At 52.1% G+C, this 19244-nt stretch overlaps 1 protein-coding gene across 1 annotated transcript in view; it reads left to right on the top strand.

Annotated features, from left to right (window-relative positions):
* The window catches only part of LOC129833734 (trinucleotide repeat-containing gene 18 protein-like), a 299469-nt gene extending 283193 nt beyond the window's left edge, over positions 1–16276 (top strand). The window contains 4 exon segments of the mRNA XM_055898516.1: positions 454–2549; positions 3469–3705; positions 9519–9593; positions 14756–16276. Of these exon segments, the coding sequence (XP_055754491.1) occupies positions 454–2549; positions 3469–3705; positions 9519–9593; positions 14756–14959 (2612 nt within the window). The 3' untranslated portion in view covers positions 14960–16276.
* Positions 16277–19244: the final 2968 nt, after the last annotated feature.

Here is a 19244-nt window from a genome sequence, read left to right as displayed (position 1 = left end):
TGTTAGGTCTGTGAATTCTGTTATCCCTGTTAGGTCTGTGAATTCTGTTATTCCTGTTAGGTCTGTGAATTCTGTTATCCCTGTTAGGTCTGTGAATTCTGTTATTCCTGTTAGGTCTGTGAATTCTGTTATTCCTGTTAGGTCTGTGAATTCTGTTATCCCTGTTAGGTCTGTGAATTCTGTTATCCCTGTTAGGTCTGTGAATTCTGTTATTCCTGTTAGGTCTGTGAATTCTGTTAGGTCTGTGAATTCTGTTATTCCTGTTAGGTCTGTGAATTCTGTTATTCCTGTTAGGTCTGTGAATTCTGTTATTCCTGGTAGGTCTGTGAATTCTGTTATTCCTGTTAGGTCTGTGAGTTCTGTTCTCCCTGTTAGGTCTATTAACCTATTAAGTTCCAAGTTCTGTAAACTCAGGTCTGTCATTTGTTAACTCCTGCCTTTCCTTCCCTCTAGAGCCCCCAGTGAGCCCAGACCCCCAGGAGAAGATGTCCCCCCCGGTACCCAGCCAGGCTCCAGACAGACCTCAGCTCCCCATCAGACCAGCCCAAGACAGGCCTTCCTCCTCCCAGAGACCTGCTCAGGAAAGACCCCTGTCTGCTCCCAGGCCGGGACCAGGCCGACCCTCCAAGCCCACCAGCAGCCCCAGCCTGCCTGCCTCCCCACGCAGCCAGAACCCCAGGAGACCCAGCTCAGACCAGGCCTCTCCCAAGCCTCCATCTCTCTACCACCCAGCCCCTTACGGGAAGATACTACGGGTGGACCTGTACAGCCAACCCAATCTCGCCTCTTGTAACGTCAACACCCAACCTAACCCTAAACCCAACCCTAAGTCTAAACTCTCCCCTCCACTACTTAAACCCAACCCTACTTCCCTTACCATCAGACCAAACCCTCTTCTACCTAACCCTAAAACGAACCTTACCTCCGTACCAAAATCCAAACCTAGACCTAACTCTACAGCAGAACACCCCAGACCTGGACCTGCAGATAACTTTAAACCTGATCACGACAAACCCAGAACCGTTCCCAAAGCAATCTCCAGACCCAAACAGAACCATAACAAACACAGACCCACCTCGGATCCTTCTACCAGGCCTAGAACCAGCTCCGGGCCCAGCTCTAGTACCTCCAAACCTAGAACCAGCTCCGGGCCCAGCTCTAGTACCTCCAAACCTAGACCCAGCCCTGGACCCAGCTCTAGTACCTCCAAACCTAGAACCAGCTCCGGGCCCAGCTCTAGTACCTCCAAACCTAGAACCAGCTCCGGGCCCAGCTCTAGTACCTCCAAACCTAGAACCAGCCCTGGGCCCAGCTCTAGTACCTCCAAGCCTAGAACCAGCCCTGGGCCCAGCTCTAGTACCTCCAAACCTAGAACCAGCTCCGGGCCCAGCTCTAGTACCTCCAAACCTAGAACCAGCTCCGGGCCCAGCTCTAGTACCTCCAAACCTAGACCCAGCCCTGGACCCAGCTCTAGTACCTCCAAACCTAGAACCAGCTCTAGTACCTCCAAACCTAGACCCAGCTCCGACCACTCTGCTGCCAGATCCAGAGCGGACCTTAACACCTTTATTCCGGGTATCTCCAGACCCAGGCATGTCCCGGGGGAGGGCGGGCAGGGCGGGGGGCGACAGGGGCGTAAGGCCCTCCCAGAGGAACCCCTAGTGAAGCTGGACCACGAAGGCGTGACTTCGCCCAAGACCAAGAAGACCAAGGCTCTGATGCTGCTGGAGGGGAGGAGCAACTTACGGCAAGAACACACACCCATCGCCACGGCCGCAGCCGTCCAGACGCCGGCGAGGGTAAAGGGGAGGGCTCCGGAGAGCGAGGCGGGCCTGCTGGGGAGAGAACCCGCCTACAGAACGCCTTCTCTGGGCAGAGAAAGAGACCGAGGTGGAGGGGGAGACAGAGAACCAAAGAGAGAGGAGAGAACGAAACAAGGGGAAGAGAAGAGAGGGGAGTCTCACGGCAGCAGTAGTTCAGGATCTGAGGAAGAGGAGGAGACGAGGAAGAAAACAAAGTGTAGCTCCAGCTGCTCCCACCCGTCCTCCCCAGCCTCCTCCTCTTCGTCCTCCTCTAGCACCTCCTCCTCCTCTTCCTCCTCCACTGACGAGGAGTCCTCGTGTAGTTCTGATGAGGAGACCGCCCCCCCTGACCCTCTCCCCGTCTCCCCCCCTCCAACTACCCCACAGGTGGAGGAAGAGGAGGTAGAGGTGGAGGAAGAGGAGAAGGAGGAAGAGGAAGAAATGAAGAAGTTGAAAAAGGCCGAAGAGGAAGAAGAAGTATTAGAAGAAGATGAACGTCCCTCCTCTCCTCCCCCGTCTATCTCCCCGTCCTCCAAGCCAGCCAGGCCCCGGGGTCGTCCAGCCCGGCAGAAGAGCCAGGGAGGTGTGGGGTCGGTGAGCAGGCCGCGGCGCAGAGAGGGGGTTCACCTCCCCACCACCAAGGAGCTGGCTAAGAGACAGCGATTACCGAGCGTAGAGAACAGACCCAAGATCTCTGCTTTCCTGCCTGCCAGACAGCTCTGGAAGTGGTTCGGTAAACCCACACAGGTGAGAGGGAGAACACAGGCTTTTGGGAATTGATATGTTGAAGCTCTCCATGATACTTGAGTTGTTGTCTTTTGTTGGTTTCCTGAAGATTAGCCAGAAAAATGTCTCCCTGCATACCCTCTGTCTTGACTGTCTTGACTGTCTTGTCTGTCTGTCTGTGTCTGTCTGTCTGTCTGTCTGTCTTTCTTGCCTGACTGTCTGTCTGTCTATCTATCTATCTTTCTGCCTGACTGTCTGTCTTTGACTGTCTGTCTGTCTTTCTTGCGTATCTTTCTGCCTGACTGTCTGTCTTTGCCTGTGTCTTTCGCGCCTGTCTGACTGTCTTTCTTGTCTGTCTGACTGTCTTTCTTGTCTGTCTGACTGTTTGTCTTTGACTGTCTGTCTTTGACTGTCTGTCTGACTGTCTTCTTTCTGACTGTCTGTCTTTCTGACCCATTGTCTGACTGTCTGTCTGACTGTCTGTCTTTCTGCCTGACTGACTATCTGTCTGTCTTTTTGTCTGTCTGCTTATCTTTCTGCCTGTCTTTCTGACTGTCTGTCTTTCTGCCCGATTGTCTGTCTGACTGTCTTTCTGCCTGTCTGTCTTTCTGACTGTCTGTCTTTCTGCCCGATTGTCTATCTGCCTGACTGTCTGTCTTTCTGCCTGACTGTCTGTCTGTCTGTCTTTTTGTCTGTCTGCCTGCCTGCCTGTCTGTCTGCTTATCTTTATGACTGTCTGCCTGTCTGTCTGACGGTCTGCCTGTCGGTCTGCCTGTCTTTCTGACTGACTGTCTTTCTGACTGACTGACTGTCTGTCTTTCTGCCTGACTGACTGTCTCTGTCTTTTTGTCTGTCTGCCTGCCTGTCTGTCTGCTTATCTTTATGACTGTCTGCCTGTCTGTCTGACGGTCTGCCTGTCTTTCTGTCTGTCTGTCTCCAGAGACGTGGTATGAAAGGGAAGGCTAAGAAGCTGTTCTACAAGGCCATCGTGCGAGGCAAAGAGATGATTGGTATCGGGGACTGCGCCGTGTTTCTTTCAGCCGGTCGACCCAACCTGCCCTTCATCGGGAAGATCCAGAGCATGTGGGAGAGCTGGGGATCCAACATGGTGGTCAGAGTTAACTGGTTTTATCACCCGGAGGAGACCAACCCTGGCAAGAAACTACACGACAAGAAGGTAGGGGTCAGAGGTCAGAGTTAACTGGTTTTATCACCCGGAGGAGACCAACCCTGGCAAGAAACTACACGACAAGAAGGTAGGGGTCAGAGGTCAGAGTTAACTGGTTTTATCACCCGGAGGAGACCAACCCTGGCAAGAAACTACACAACAAGAAGGTAGGGGTCAGAGGTTAACTGGTTTTATCACCCGGAGGAGACCAACCCTGGCAAGAAACTACACGACAAGAAGGTAGGGGTCAGAGGTTAACTGGTTTTATCACCCGGAGGAGACCAACCCTGGCAAGAAACTACACCACAAGAAGGTAGGGGTCAGAGGTTAACTGGTTTTATCACCCGGAGGAGACCAACCCTGGCAAGAAACTACACCACAAGAAGGTAGGGATCAGAGTTAACTGGTTTTATCACCCGGAGGAGACCAACCCTGGCAAGAAACTACACCACAAGAAGGTAGGGATCAGAGTTAACTGGTTTTATCACCCGGAGGAGACCAACCCTGGCAAGAAACTACACGACAAGAAGGTAGGGGTCAGAGGTCAGAGTTAACTGGTTATACCATCGAAAGGAGACCAACCCTGGCAAGAAACTACACGACAAGAAGGTAGGGATCAGAGTTAACTGGTTTTATCACCCGGAGGAGACCAACCCTGGCAAGAAACTACACGACAAGTAGGTAGGGGTCAGAGGTTAACTGGTTTTATCACCCGGAGGAGACCAACCCTGGCAAGAAACTACACGACAAGAAGGTAGGGGTCAGAGGTCAGAGTTAACTGGTTTTATCACCCGGAGGAGACCAACCCTGGCAAGAAACTACACGACAAGAAGGTAGGGGTCAGAGGTCAGAGTTAACTGGTAATACCATCGAAAGGAGACCAACCCTGGCAAGAAACTACACGACAAGAAGGTAGGGATCAGAGTTAACTGGTTTTATCACCCGGAGGAGACCAACCCTGGCAAGAAACTACACCACAAAAAGGTAGGGGTCAGAGGTTAACTGGTTTTATCACCCGGAGGAGACCAACCCTGGCAAGAAACTACACGACAAGAAGGTAGGGATCAGAGTTAACTGGTTTTATCACCCGGAGGAGACCAACCCTGGCAAGAAACTACACCACAAGAAGGTAGGGATCAGAGTTAACTGGTTTTATCACCCGGAGGAGACCAACCCTGGCAAGAAACTACACGACAAGAAGGTAGGGGTCAGAGGTCAGAGTTAACTGGTTATACCATCGAAAGGAGACCAACCCTGGCAAGAAACTACACGACAAGAAGGTAGGGATCAGAGTTAACTGGTTTTATCACCCGGAGGAGACCAACCCTGGCAAGAAACTACACGACAAGTAGGTAGGGGTCAGAGGTTAACTGGTTTTATCACCCGGAGGAGACCAACCCTGGCAAGAAACTACACGACAAGAAGGTAGGGGTCAGAGGTCAGAGTTAACTGGTTTTATCACCCGGAGGAGACCAACCCTGGCAAGAAACTACACGACAAGAAGGTAGGGGTCAGAGGTCAGAGTTAACTGGTAATACCATCGAAAGGAGACCAACCCTGGCAAGAAACTACACGACAAGAAGGTAGGGATCAGAGTTAACTGGTTTTATCACCCGGAGGAGACCAACCCTGGCAAGAAACTACACCACAAAAAGGTAGGGGTCAGAGGTTAACTGGTTTTATCACCCGGAGGAGACCAACCCTGGCAAGAAACTACACGACAAGAAGGTAGGGGTCAGAGGTTAACTGGTTTTATCACCCGGAGGAGACCAACCCTGGCAAGAAACTACACGACAAGTAGGTAGGGGTCAGAGGTTAACTGGTTTTATCACCCGGAGGAGACCAACCCTGGCAAGAAACTACACGACAAGAAGGTAGGGGTCAGAGGTTAACTGGTTTTATCACCCGGAGGAGACCAACCCTGGCAAGAAACTACACCACAAGAAGGTAGGGGTCAGAGGTTAACTGGTTTTATCACCCGGAGGAGACCAACCCTGGCAAGAAACTACACCACAAGAAGGTAGGGGTCAGAGGTTAACTGGTTTTATCACCCGGAGGAGACCAACCCTGGCAAGAAACTACACCACAAGAAGGTAGGGATCAGAGTTAACTGGTTTTATCACCCGGAGGAGACCAACCCTGGCAAGAAACTACACGACAAGAAGGTAGGGGTCAGAGGTCAGAGTTAACTGGTTATACCATCGAAAGGAGACCAACCCTGGCAAGAAACTACACGACAAGAAGGTAGGGATCAGAGTTAACTGGTTTTATCACCCGGAGGAGACCAACCCTGGCAAGAAACTACACGACAAGTAGGTAGGGGTCAGAGGTTAACTGGTTTTATCACCCGGAGGAGACCAACCCTGGCAAGAAACTACACGACAAGAAGGTAGGGGTCAGAGGTCAGAGTTAACTGGTTTTATCACCCGGAGGAGACCAACCCTGGCAAGAAACTACACGACAAGAAGGTAGGGGTCAGAGGTCAGAGTTAACTGGTAATACCATCGAAAGGAGACCAACCCTGGCAAGAAACTACACCACAAGAAGGTAGGGGTCAGAGGTTAACTGGTTTTATCACCCGGAGGAGACCAACCCTGGTAAGGTGTATATTACTGTATAGTGGGGTAAGGTGTATATATCACTGTATAGTGGGGTAAGGTGTATATTACTGTATAGTGGGGTAAGGTGTATGTTACTGTATAGTGGGGTAAGGTGTATGTTACTGTATAGTGGGGTAAGGTGTATATTACTGTATAGTGGGGTAAGGTGTATATTACTGTATAGTGGGGTAAGGTGTATGTTACTGTATAGTGGGGTAAGGTGTATATTACTGTATAGTGGGGTAAGGTGTATATTACTGTATAGTAGGGTAAGGTGTATATTACTGTATAGTGGGGTAAGGTGTATATTACTGTATAGTGGGGTAAGGTGTATTTTACTGTATAGTGGGGTAAGGTGTATATTACTGTATAGTGGGGCAAGGTGTATATTACTGTATAGTGGGGTAAGGTGTATGTTACTGTATTGTGGGGTAATGTGTATATATCACTGTATAGTGGGGTAAGGTGTATATTACTGTATAGTGGGGTAAGGTGTATATTACTGTATAGTGGGGTAAGGTGTATGTTACTGTATAGTGGGGTAAGGTGTATATTACTGTATAGTGGGGTAAGGTGTATATTACTGGATAGTGGGGTAAGGTGTATATTACTGTATAGTGGGGTAAGGTGTATATTACTGTATAGTGGGGTAAGGTGTATATTACTGTATAGTGGGGTAAGGTGTATGTTACTGTATAGTGGGGTAAGGTGTATGTTACTGTATAGTGGGGTAAGGTGTATATTACTGTATAGTAGGGTAAGGTGTATATTACTGTATAGTGGGGTAAGGTGTATGTTACTGTATAGTGGGGTAAGGTGTATGTTACTGTATAGTGGGGTAAGGTATATATTACTGTATAGTGGGGTAAGGTGTATATTACTGTATAGTGGGGTAAGGTGTATATTACTGTATAGTGGGGTAAGGTGTATATTACTGTATAGTGGGGTAAGGTGTATATTACTGTATAGTGGGGTAAGGTGTATATTACTGTATAGTGGAGTAAAGTGTATATTACTGTATAGTGGGGTAAGGTGTATGTTACTGTATAGTGGGGTAAGGTGTATATTACTGTATAGTGGGGTAAGGTGTATATTACTGTATAGTGGGGTAAGGTGTATATTACTGTATAGTGGGGTAAGGTATATATTACTGTATAGTGGGGTAAGGTGTATATTACTGTATAGTGGGGTAAGGTGTATATTACTGTATAGTGGGGCAAGGTGTATATTACTGTATAGTGGGGTAAGGTGTATATTACTGTATACTGTATATTACTGTATAGTGGGGTAAGGTGTATATCATCTCTCTCTCTTTCTCCCTCCCCATCTCTCTCTCTCTCCTTCCCCATCTCTCTCTCCCTCCCCATCTCTTTCTCCCTCCCCATCTCTCTCTCTCTCCTTCCCCATCTCTTTCTCCCTCCCCATCTCTCTCTCTCTCTCTCCCTCCCCATCTCTCTCTTTCTCCCTCCCCATCTCTCTCTCTCTCTCTCCTTCCCCATCTCTCTCTCCCTCCCCATCTCTCTCTCTCCTTCCCCATCTCTCTCTCTCTCCCTCCCCATCTCTCTCTCTCCCTCCCCATCTCTCTCTCTCTCCTTCCCCATCTCTCTCTCTCCTTCCCCATCACTATCTCTCCTTCCCCATCTCTCTCTCTCTCCTTCCCCATCTCTCTCTCCCTCCCCATCTCTCTCTCCCTCCCCATCTCTCTCTCCCTCTCTCTCTCTCCTTCCCCATCTCTCTCTCCCTCCCCATCTCTCTCTCTCTCCCTCCCCATCTCTCTCTCCCTCCCCATCTCTCTCTCTCTCCCTCCCCATCTCTCTCTCCCTCTCTCTCTCTCCTTCCCCATCTCTCTCTCCCTCCCCATCTCTCTCTCTCTCCCTCCCCATCTCTCTCTCCCTCCCCATCTCTCTCTCTCTCCCTCCCCATCTCTCTCTCCCTCCCCATCTCTCTCTCTCTCTCCCTCCCCATCTCTCCTCCCTCTGTCCTCTCTTTCTCTCCTTTCTCTGTCTCACCCCCCCATCTATTTCTCCCTCCCCATCTCTCCCCCCTCTCTGTCCTCTCCTCCCTCTGTCCTCTCTTTCTCTCCTCTCTCTGTCTCACCCCCCCATCTCTCTCTCCTTCCCCATCTCTCTCTCTCCTTCCCCATCTCTCTCTCTTCTTCCCCATCTCTCTCTCTATTCTTCCCCATCACTCTCTCTCCTTCCCCATCACTCTCTCTCCTTCCCCATCTCTCTCTCTTCTTCCCCATCTCTCTCTCTCTTCTTCCCCATCTCTCTCTCTATTCTTCCCCATCTCTCTCTCTCTCTCTCTCTCTCTCTCTCTCTCTCTCTCTCTCTCCTTCCCCATCTCTCTCTCTCTCCTTCCCCATCTCTCTCTCTCTCTCCTTCCCCATCTCTCTCTCTTTCTCCCTCCCCATCTCTCTCTCTCTCCTTCCCCATCTCTCTCTCCCTCCCCATCTCTTTCTCCCTCCCCATCTCTCTCTCTCTCCTTCCCCATCTCTTTCTCCCTCCCCATCTCTCTCTCTCTCTCTCCTTCCCCATCTCTCTCTCCCTCCCCATCTCTCTCTCTCCTTCCCCATCTCTCTCTCTCTCCCTCCCCATCTCTCTCTCTCCCTCCCCATCTCTCTCTCTCTCCTTCCCCATCTCTCTCTCTCCTTCCCCATCACTATCTCTCCTTCCCCATCTCTCTCTCTCTCCTTCCCCATCTCTCTCTCCCTCCCCATCTCTCTCTCCCTCCCCATCTCTCTCTCCCTCTCTCTCTCTCCTTCCCCATCTCTCTCTCCCTCCCCATCTCTCTCTCTCTCCCTCCCCATCTCTCTCTCCCTCCCCATCTCTCTCTCTCTCCCTCCCCATCTCTCTCTCCCTCTCTCTCTCTCCTTCCCCATCTCTCTCTCCCTCCCCATCTCTCTCTCTCTCCCTCCCCATCTCTCTCTCCCTCCCCATCTCTCTCTCTCTCCCTCCCCATCTCTCTCTCCCTCCCCATCTCTCTCTCTCTCCCTCCCCATCTCTCTCTCCCTCCCCATCTCTCTCTCTCTCCCTCCCCATCTCTCCTCCCTCTGTCCTCTCTTTCTCTCCTTTCTCTGTCTCACCCCCCCATCTATTTCTCACTCCCCATCTCTCCCCCCTCTCTGTCCTCTCCTCCCTCTGTCCTCTCTTTCTCTCCTCTCTCTGTCTCACCCCCCCATCTCTTTCTCCCTCCCCATCTCTCCCCCAATCTCTCTCCTAGAACTGGGATCAGATGTCGGGTCAGTCTCTTCCTTCATCTCTGCTCTCCTCCAACCAGAGGAAAGACTTCATGGAGGTGAGACCACACAACCCCCCCACACACCCTACCACACACCACCACACACCCCCCACACACACCACCACACACACACACACCACACCCCCAAACACACACCCTACCACACAACCCCCACACACACCCTACCACACACCCTACCACACCCCCAAACACACACCCTACCACACACCACCACACACCACACACACACACACACACCACACCCCCAAACACACACCCTACCACACAACCCCCACACACACCCTACCACACACCCTACCACACCCCCAAACACACACCCTACCACACCCCCAAACACACACCCTACCACACACCCTACCACACACCCTACCACACACCCTACCACACACCTCTCCTCCAACCAGAGGAAAGACTTCATGGAGGTGAGACCACACAACCCCCCCACACACCCTACCACACACCCTACCACACACCACACACACACACACACCACACCCCCAAACACACCCTACCACACACCCTACCACACACACACACCTCTCCTCCAACCAGAGGAAAGACTTCATGGAGGTGAGACCACACAACCCCCCCACACACCCTACCACACCCTACCACACACCCCCCACACAACCCCCACACACACCCTACCACACACCCTACCACACACCCTACCACACACCCTACCACACCCCCCCACACAACCCCCACACACACCCTACCACACCCCCCCCACACACACCCTACCACACACCACCACACACCCCCACACACACCCTACCACACCCCCCCACACAACCCCCACACACACCCTACCACACACCCTACCACACCCCCCCACACAACCCCCCCACACACCCTACCACACACCACCACACCCCCCCACACAACCCCCCCACACACCCTACCACACCCCCAAACATACACCCTACCACACCCCCCCCACACACACCCTACCACACACCACCACACCCTACCACACACCACCATACACCACACCCCCCACACACACCCCCCACACACCCTACCACACAACCCCCACACACACCCTACCACACCCCCAAACACACACCCTACCACACCCCCAAACACACACCCTACCACACCCCCCCCACACACACCCTACCACACACCCCCCCACACACACCCTACCACACACCACCACACACCACACACACACACACACCACACCCCCAAACACACACCCTACCACACACCCTACCACACACCACCATACACCACACACACCCTACCACACACCCCCCACACACACCACCACACACACCCTACCACACACCACCACACATACCACACACCCTGCCACACACCCTACCACACACCCTACCACACACCCCCACACAACCCCCACACACACCCTACCACACACCCCCCACACACACCCTACCACACACCACCATACACCACACACACCCTACCACACCCCCACACACACCCTACCACACCCCCCTACACACACCCTACCACACACGGCCACACACCACACCCCCCACACACACCCTACCACACACCCAAACACACACCCTACCACACACCCAAACACACACCCTGCCACACACCCCCAAACACACACCCTACCACACACCCCCCACACACACCCTACCACACCCCCACACACACCCTACCACACACCACCACACATACCACACACCACACCCCCCCCACACACACCCTACCACACACACCACACCCCCACACACACCCCCACACCCCCACACACACACCCCCCCACACACACCACCACACACACCCTACCACACACACCACACCCCCACACACACCCTACCACACCCCCAAACACACACCCTACCACACACCACCACACACCACACCCCCCACACACACCCTACCACACACACCACACCCCCAAACACACACCCTACCACACACCCCCCACACACACCCTACCACACACACCACACCCCCACACACACCCCCAAACACACACCCTACCACACACCCCCCACACACACCCTACCACACCCCCACACACACCCTACCACACCCCCCACACACACCCTACCACACCCTCAAACATATACCCTACCACACCCCCAAACATACACCCTACCACACAACCCCCACACACACCCTACCACACACCACCACACATACCACACACCACACCCCCACACACACCCTACCACACACCCCCAAACGCACACCCTACCACACACCCCCCACACACACCCTACCACACCCCCACACACACCCTACCACACACCACCACACATACCACACACCACACCCCCCACACACACACCCTACCACACACACCACACCCCCACACACACCCTACCACACCCCAACACACACACCACCACACACACCCTACCACACACACCACACCCCCACACACACACCCCCAAACACACACCCTACCACACACCACCACACACCACACCCCCCACACACACCCTACCACACACACCACACCCCCAAACACACACCCTACCACACACCCCCCACACACACCCTACCACACACACCACACCCCCACACACACCCTACCACACACACCACACCCCCACACACACCCTACCACACCCCCAAACACACACCCTACCACACACCCCCCACACACACCCTACCACACCCCCACACACACCCTACCACACACCACCACACATACCACACACCACACCCCCCCCACACACACCCTACCACACCCCCCCCACACACACCCTACCACACCCCCAAACATACACCCTACCACACAACCCCCACACACACCCTACCACACACCACCACACATACCACACACCACACCCCCACACACACCCCACACACACACCCTACCACACCCCCAAACACACACCCTACCACACCCCCCCCCACACACACCACCACACACAACCCCCACACACACCCTACCACACCCCCTACCACACCCCCAAACACACACCCTACCACACCCCCCCCACACACACCACCACACACAACCCCCACACACACCCTACCACACCCCCAAACACACACCCTACCACACCCCCCCCACACACACCACCACACACACCACACACCACACCCCCCACACACACACCCTACCACACACACCACACCCCCACACACACCCTACCACACACCACCACACCCCCCACACACACCCTACCACACACACCACACCCCCACACACACCCTACCACACACACCACACCCCCACACACACCCTACCACACACCACCACACCCCCCACACACCCCCTACCACACACCCTACCACACCACACCCTACTACACCCCCCACACACACCCTACCACACCCCCCACACACACCCTACCACACCACACACCACCACACACACCCTACCACACCACACACACCCTACCACACCACACACACCCTACCACACCACACACACCCTACCACACACCAACCCCCCACACACACCCTACCACACACCAAACCCCCCACACACACCACCACACATACCACACACCCTACCACACCCTGCCCCACACACACCCTACCACACACCACACCCCCGCACACACCCTACCAAAGCACACACACCCTACCCCAAACCACACACACCTACCACCCCACACCACATACACCCTACCACACACACCCTACCACACCACACACACCCTACCATACCAGACACACCCTACCACACCACCACACACCCTACCAACCCACCACACACCTTGCCACACACCCTACCAACCCACCACACACCCTACCAACCCACCACACACCCTACCAGCCCACCACACACCCTGCCACACACACCCTACCACCCCACCACACACACCCTACCACACACACCCTACCAACCCACCACACACCCTACCAACCCACCACACACCCTACCAACCCACCACACACCCTACCAGCCCACCACACACCCTGCCACACACACCCTACCAACCCACCACACACCCTACCACACCACCACACACCCTACCAACCCACCACACACCCTGCCAACCCACCACACACCATACCACACCACCACACACCCTACCAACCCACCACACACCCTACCAACCCACCACACACCCTACCAACCCACCACACACCCTACCACACCACCACACACCCTACCACACCACCACACCACACACCCTACCACACCACACACCCTACCAACCCACCACACACCCTGCCACACACACCCTACCCCAAACCACACACACCCTACCAAACACACCACACACACCCTACCACACACCACACACCACCACACACCCTGTCACACCACCCAAACCAAACACACCCTCCAGCCTACCACACACACCCTACCACACCACCCAAACCACACACACCCTACCAGCCCACCACACACACCCTACCACACACACCCAAACCACACACACCCTACCAACCCACACACCACACCCCCACACACACCCTACCACACCACCCAAACCACACACACCCTACCAGCCCACCACACACACCCTACCACACCACCCAAACCACACACACCCTACCAGCCCACCACACACACCCTACCACACACACCCAAACCACACGCACCCTACCAACCCACACACCACACCCCCACACACACCCTACCACACCACCCAAACCACACACACCCTACCAGCCCACCACACACACCCTACCACACCCAAACCACACGCACCCTACCAACCCACACACCACACCCCCACACACACCCTACCACACCACCCAAACCACACACACCCTACCAGCCCACCACACACACCCTACCACACCACCCAAACCACACACACCCTACCAACCCACACACCACACCCCCACACACACCCTACCACACCACCCAAACCACACACACCCTACCAGCCCACCACACACACCCTACCACACCACCCAAACCACACACACCCTACCAACCCACACACCACACCCCCACACACACCCTACCACACCACCCAAACCACACACACCCTACCAGCCCACCACACACACCCTACCACACCACCCAAACCACACACACCCTACCAACCCACACACCACACCCCCACACACACCCTACCACACCACCCAAACCACACACACCCTACCAGCCCACCACACACACCCTACCACACCACCCAAACCACACACACCCTACCACACCCCCACACACACCCTACCACACCACACTTACTTTACGGCCACACACCCAGTTATTTTCCTTAATTGTGTGTTAACGTGTGTATTTGTTGTTAACGTGTGTATTTGTTGTCAACGTGTGTGTGTCCCTGCAGCGGGCTCTGTACCAGTCGTCCCACAGCGACGAGAACGATGTCCAGACGGTCAGTCACAAGTGTCTGGTGGTCGGCGTGTCAGAGTACGAAACCATGACTCTGACGCGTCGCTACGCCGACAGCCAAGACCTGTACTACCTGGCCGGGACGTACGAACCCACCACTGGCATGATCTATAACACGGACGGAGTCCCCGTCATCTGACGGCGCCACACGCTAACGACACGCTAACGACCCCTTGACCCCGACCAAACGCCGAGGTCGATCCTGTCAAGTCGTAACGTTTGATCCGACGAAACGAAGAGAGAGACTACGGCCCGTATTTACAAACGCTTGGATCTTCTTTATAAACTCACACACACACACACACACACACACACACACTTTTACCTGTAAATACAATACAATAATTCTAACACTCATAGATATATATATATATATAAAAGACAGGAAGTGATTTTATTTACCAGGGAAGATATCATCCTCACTGGACCGTAGCTGTATGTCACAGTTTGTTTTTGATGAGAGGAGGTCTGTCTATCTGACCCAGACATATTACACTAACATAACGTTATATGAGAGAGAGAGAGAGAGAGAGAGAGAGAGAGAGAGAGACAGAGAGAGAGAGAGAGAAATAGAGAGACAGAGACAGAGAGAGAGAAATAGAGACAGAGAGAGAGAAATAGAGAGAGAGAGAAATAGAGAGAGAGAGACAGAGAGAGAGAGAGAGAAATAGAGAGAGAGAGAGACAGAGAGAGAGAGAGAGAAATAGAGAGAGAGAGAAATAGAGAGAGAGAGAGAGTCCTGTACTCTGATTGGTGCCTGTCCTGTCTGGACCCGCCTACTCCCCCACGACCTTATTACCTGCTGGTGTTAACAGGGTTCTGATGACATCATGGTGTTGGAGATATTATCAGTGTTTCTCTGGAGTGAAAACACTCTTATTGCCCCTGTTCCTCATCTATCTGCCCCCCCCCCCCCCGACACACCCCATGCGCATTCGCCTTTGAGAGAGAGAGAGAGAGACAGAGAGAGAGAGAGACAGAGAGAGAGAGAGACAGAGAGATAGAGAGAGAGAAAGAGAGAGAGAGAGAGAGACAGAGAGAGAGAAAGAGAAATAGAGAGAGAGAGAGACAGAGAGAGAGACAGGTAGAGAGAGAGAGAGAGAAAGAGAGAGAGGCTGGTTCTTCCTCTGATGTGTTCAGTATGTGATCTGTTCTTACAGTCCTGATGTGTGTGGGGGGGGTATTATTATTTAGAAAATTCTAGACGTTAATGTTTTGTAAATGTCCTTGAGCCGAGGGGGGAGATCAGAATATACTTTCTGCCCCTTTAATGTTGTAGAAATACATTGTGAAGGAGGAGGTGGAGGAAGAGGAGGATGGGGAGGAGGAGGAAGAGGAGGAGGGAAAAGGGTTTGTTTCTTTTTTTTACTGAAGCAATCGACTTAATCAGTGTTTCTCCCGATATCCATTTAAGTAGATCAATATTTTATAGTTGATCAATAAAGAGATAAATCTATCGATTGTCGTTTCCTGTCTCTTATCAGACCTACTAGATCTGTAGCCGATCAATCCTATTGTATTTCAAGTACTTTTTTTTTTAAATGTAATTTGTCCTCAAGTGCTGAGCAATGTCCTGGCCTGTCCCCGAGCAGCGGCTCAGTTACCGGGAAACGCCCTCCAGAAGGAGAAACTGTGTTCGACCGGACTCCATTTTGTGTCAGTAATGAAGCTGGGTCCTGTTTTTAAAATGGAGGAGCGGCTTCCACTCAGGGTCTCCGTGCTGAACGCTCACACACACACACACACACTACTCTCCCTCCTCCGCTGTGTGTGTACACCAACCTCAGCTTCATGTCGCCCTGAGAGCTGACGTATCCCAGAGTTACTCCCCACCACACACACACACACACACACACACACACACACACACCCCTCGCTATCTTTTCCTCACTCACGCCCCCCCTGTTTTTCTCTCAGAAATACCATGCATATTCTGACACACCCCCTCCTTGCTCACTCACACACCTTTCAATTTCTCTCTCTCCCCTCCTCCCTCTCGTCTGTCTCTCTCTCCCCTCCTCTCTCTCCTCTCTGTCTCCCCTCCTCTCTCTCCTCTCTGTCAATTCAATTCAAGGGGCTTTATTGTCATGGGAAACATATGTTAACATTGCCAAAGCAAGTGAAGTAGATATTAAACAAAAGTGAAATAAACAATAAAAAATGAACAGTAAACATTACACTCACAGACGTTCCAAAAGAATAAAGACATTTTAAATGTCATATTATGTATATTTACAGTGTTGTAATGATGTACAAATAGTTAAAGTACAAAAGGGAAAATAAATAAACATAAATATGGGTTGTATTTACAATGGTGTTTGTTCTTCACTGGTTGCCCTTTTCTTGAGGCAACAGGTCACAAATCTTGCTGCTGTGATGGAACACTGTGGTATTTCACCCAGTAGAGATTGGAGTTTATCAAAATCAGGTTTGTTTTCTAATTCTTTGTGGATCTGTGTAATCTGAGGGAAATATATGTGTCTCTAATACGGTCGTACATTTGTCAGGAGGTTAGGAAGTGCAGCTCAGTCTCTCTCACCCCTCCGCTCTCCTCTCTGTGTCTCTCTCTCTCACACACAGCATGCCTTCCAGCAAGCTTCTCCGTGGGTGTGTCAGCAGAGACCGTTCTGATTGGCTGAGTTCAATCCGAACAGAGGCGTCCTATTGGCTGACAGCACATGACTGTCAGAGACCGAGCAGGAAAATGGAGGGGAGGGTGTTGTGTGTGTTCCTAACTGGCTGGTGATGTACGGCCGCGGCTGCCCAAGGCTGCCTGTTCCAATCCAACGATAGAAACATGTTTTAGAGACTTGTATTTTAAACCTAAACCAAAACCTTAAGGTCTAACCTTTAGGGGGGGGGGGGGGACGTTGATTTGTCCCGTATTTTCAGGCATCTCAACCAGTCTCTTGTAGTCACACTTTTTAGAATACATATATTAATATATGCTCTGGGGGGAAAAAATACAAACGTCCCTTTTTCAGGACCCTGTCTTTCAAAAGATAATTCGTTTAAAAAAAATCCAAATAACTTCACAGTTCTTCATTGCCCAGGGTCCCTGAACGTGCCTTGGGCATGCTGCAAGGAGGCATGAGGACTGCAGATGTGGCCAGGGTCCCTGAACGGGCCTTGGGCATGCTGCAAGGAGGCATGAGGACTGCAGAGGTGGCCAGGGTCCCTGAACGTGCCTTGGGCATGCTGCAAGGAGGCATGAGGACTGCAGATGTGGCCAGGGTCCCTGCTCATCTGTGTGAACGTGCCTTGGGTATGCTGCAAGGAGGCATGAGGACTGCACATGTGGCCAGGGTCCCTGCTCATCTGCGTGAACGTGCCTTGGGTATGCTGCAAGGAGGCATGAGGACTGCAGGTGTGGACAGGGTCCCTGCTCATCTGCGTGAACGTGCCTTGGGTATGCTGCAAGGAGGCATGAGGACTGCAGATGTGGCCAGGGTCCCTGCTCATCTGCGTGAACGTGCCTTGGGCATGCTGCAAGGAGGCATGAGGACTGCAGAGGTGGCCAGGGCAATAAATTGCAACGTCCGTACTGTGAGACGCCTAAGACAGCGCTACAGGGAGACAGGACGGACAGCTGATCGTCCTCGCAGTGACAGACCACGTGTAACAACACCTGCACAGGATCGGTACATCTGAACATCACACCTGCGGGACAGGTACAGGATGGCAACAACAACTGCCTGAGCTACACCAGGAACGCACAATCCCTCCATCAGTGCTCAGACTGTCCGCAATAGGCTGAGAGAGACTGGACTGAGGGCTTGTAGGCCTGTTGTAAGGCAGGTCCTCACCAGACATCACCGGCAATAACGTCGCCTATGGGCACAGACCCACCGTCGATGGACCAGACAGGACTGGCAAAAAGTCTTCACTGACGAGTCCCGGTTTTGTCTCACCAGGGGTGATGGTCAGATTCACGTTTATCGTCAAAGGAATGAGCGTTACACCGAGGCCTGTACTCTGGAGCGGGATCGATTTGGAGGTGGAGGGTCTGGGGCGGTGTGTCACAGCATCATCGGACTGAGCGTGTTGTCATTGAACAGTACCATAGCAACAGTACATATCAGGCCATAACACAGTTACAGTTACTATATATATATATATACTATAACACTACTATATATATATATATATACTATAACACTACTATATATATATATATATATATACTATAACACTACTATATATATACTATAACACTACTATATATGTATACTATAACACTACTATATATATGTATACTATAACACTACTATATATATGTATACTATAACACTACTATATATATACTATAACACTACTATATACATATACTAAAACACTACTATATATATATACTATAACACTACTATATATATATATATACTATAACACTACTATATATATATACTATAACACTACTATATATA

Source organism: Salvelinus fontinalis, chromosome 34 (genome assembly GCF_029448725.1).
Source record: "Salvelinus fontinalis isolate EN_2023a chromosome 34, ASM2944872v1, whole genome shotgun sequence".
Taxonomy (NCBI): Eukaryota; Metazoa; Chordata; class Actinopteri; order Salmoniformes; family Salmonidae; genus Salvelinus; species Salvelinus fontinalis.
This window is presented reverse-complemented; position numbering and strand designations above follow the sequence as displayed.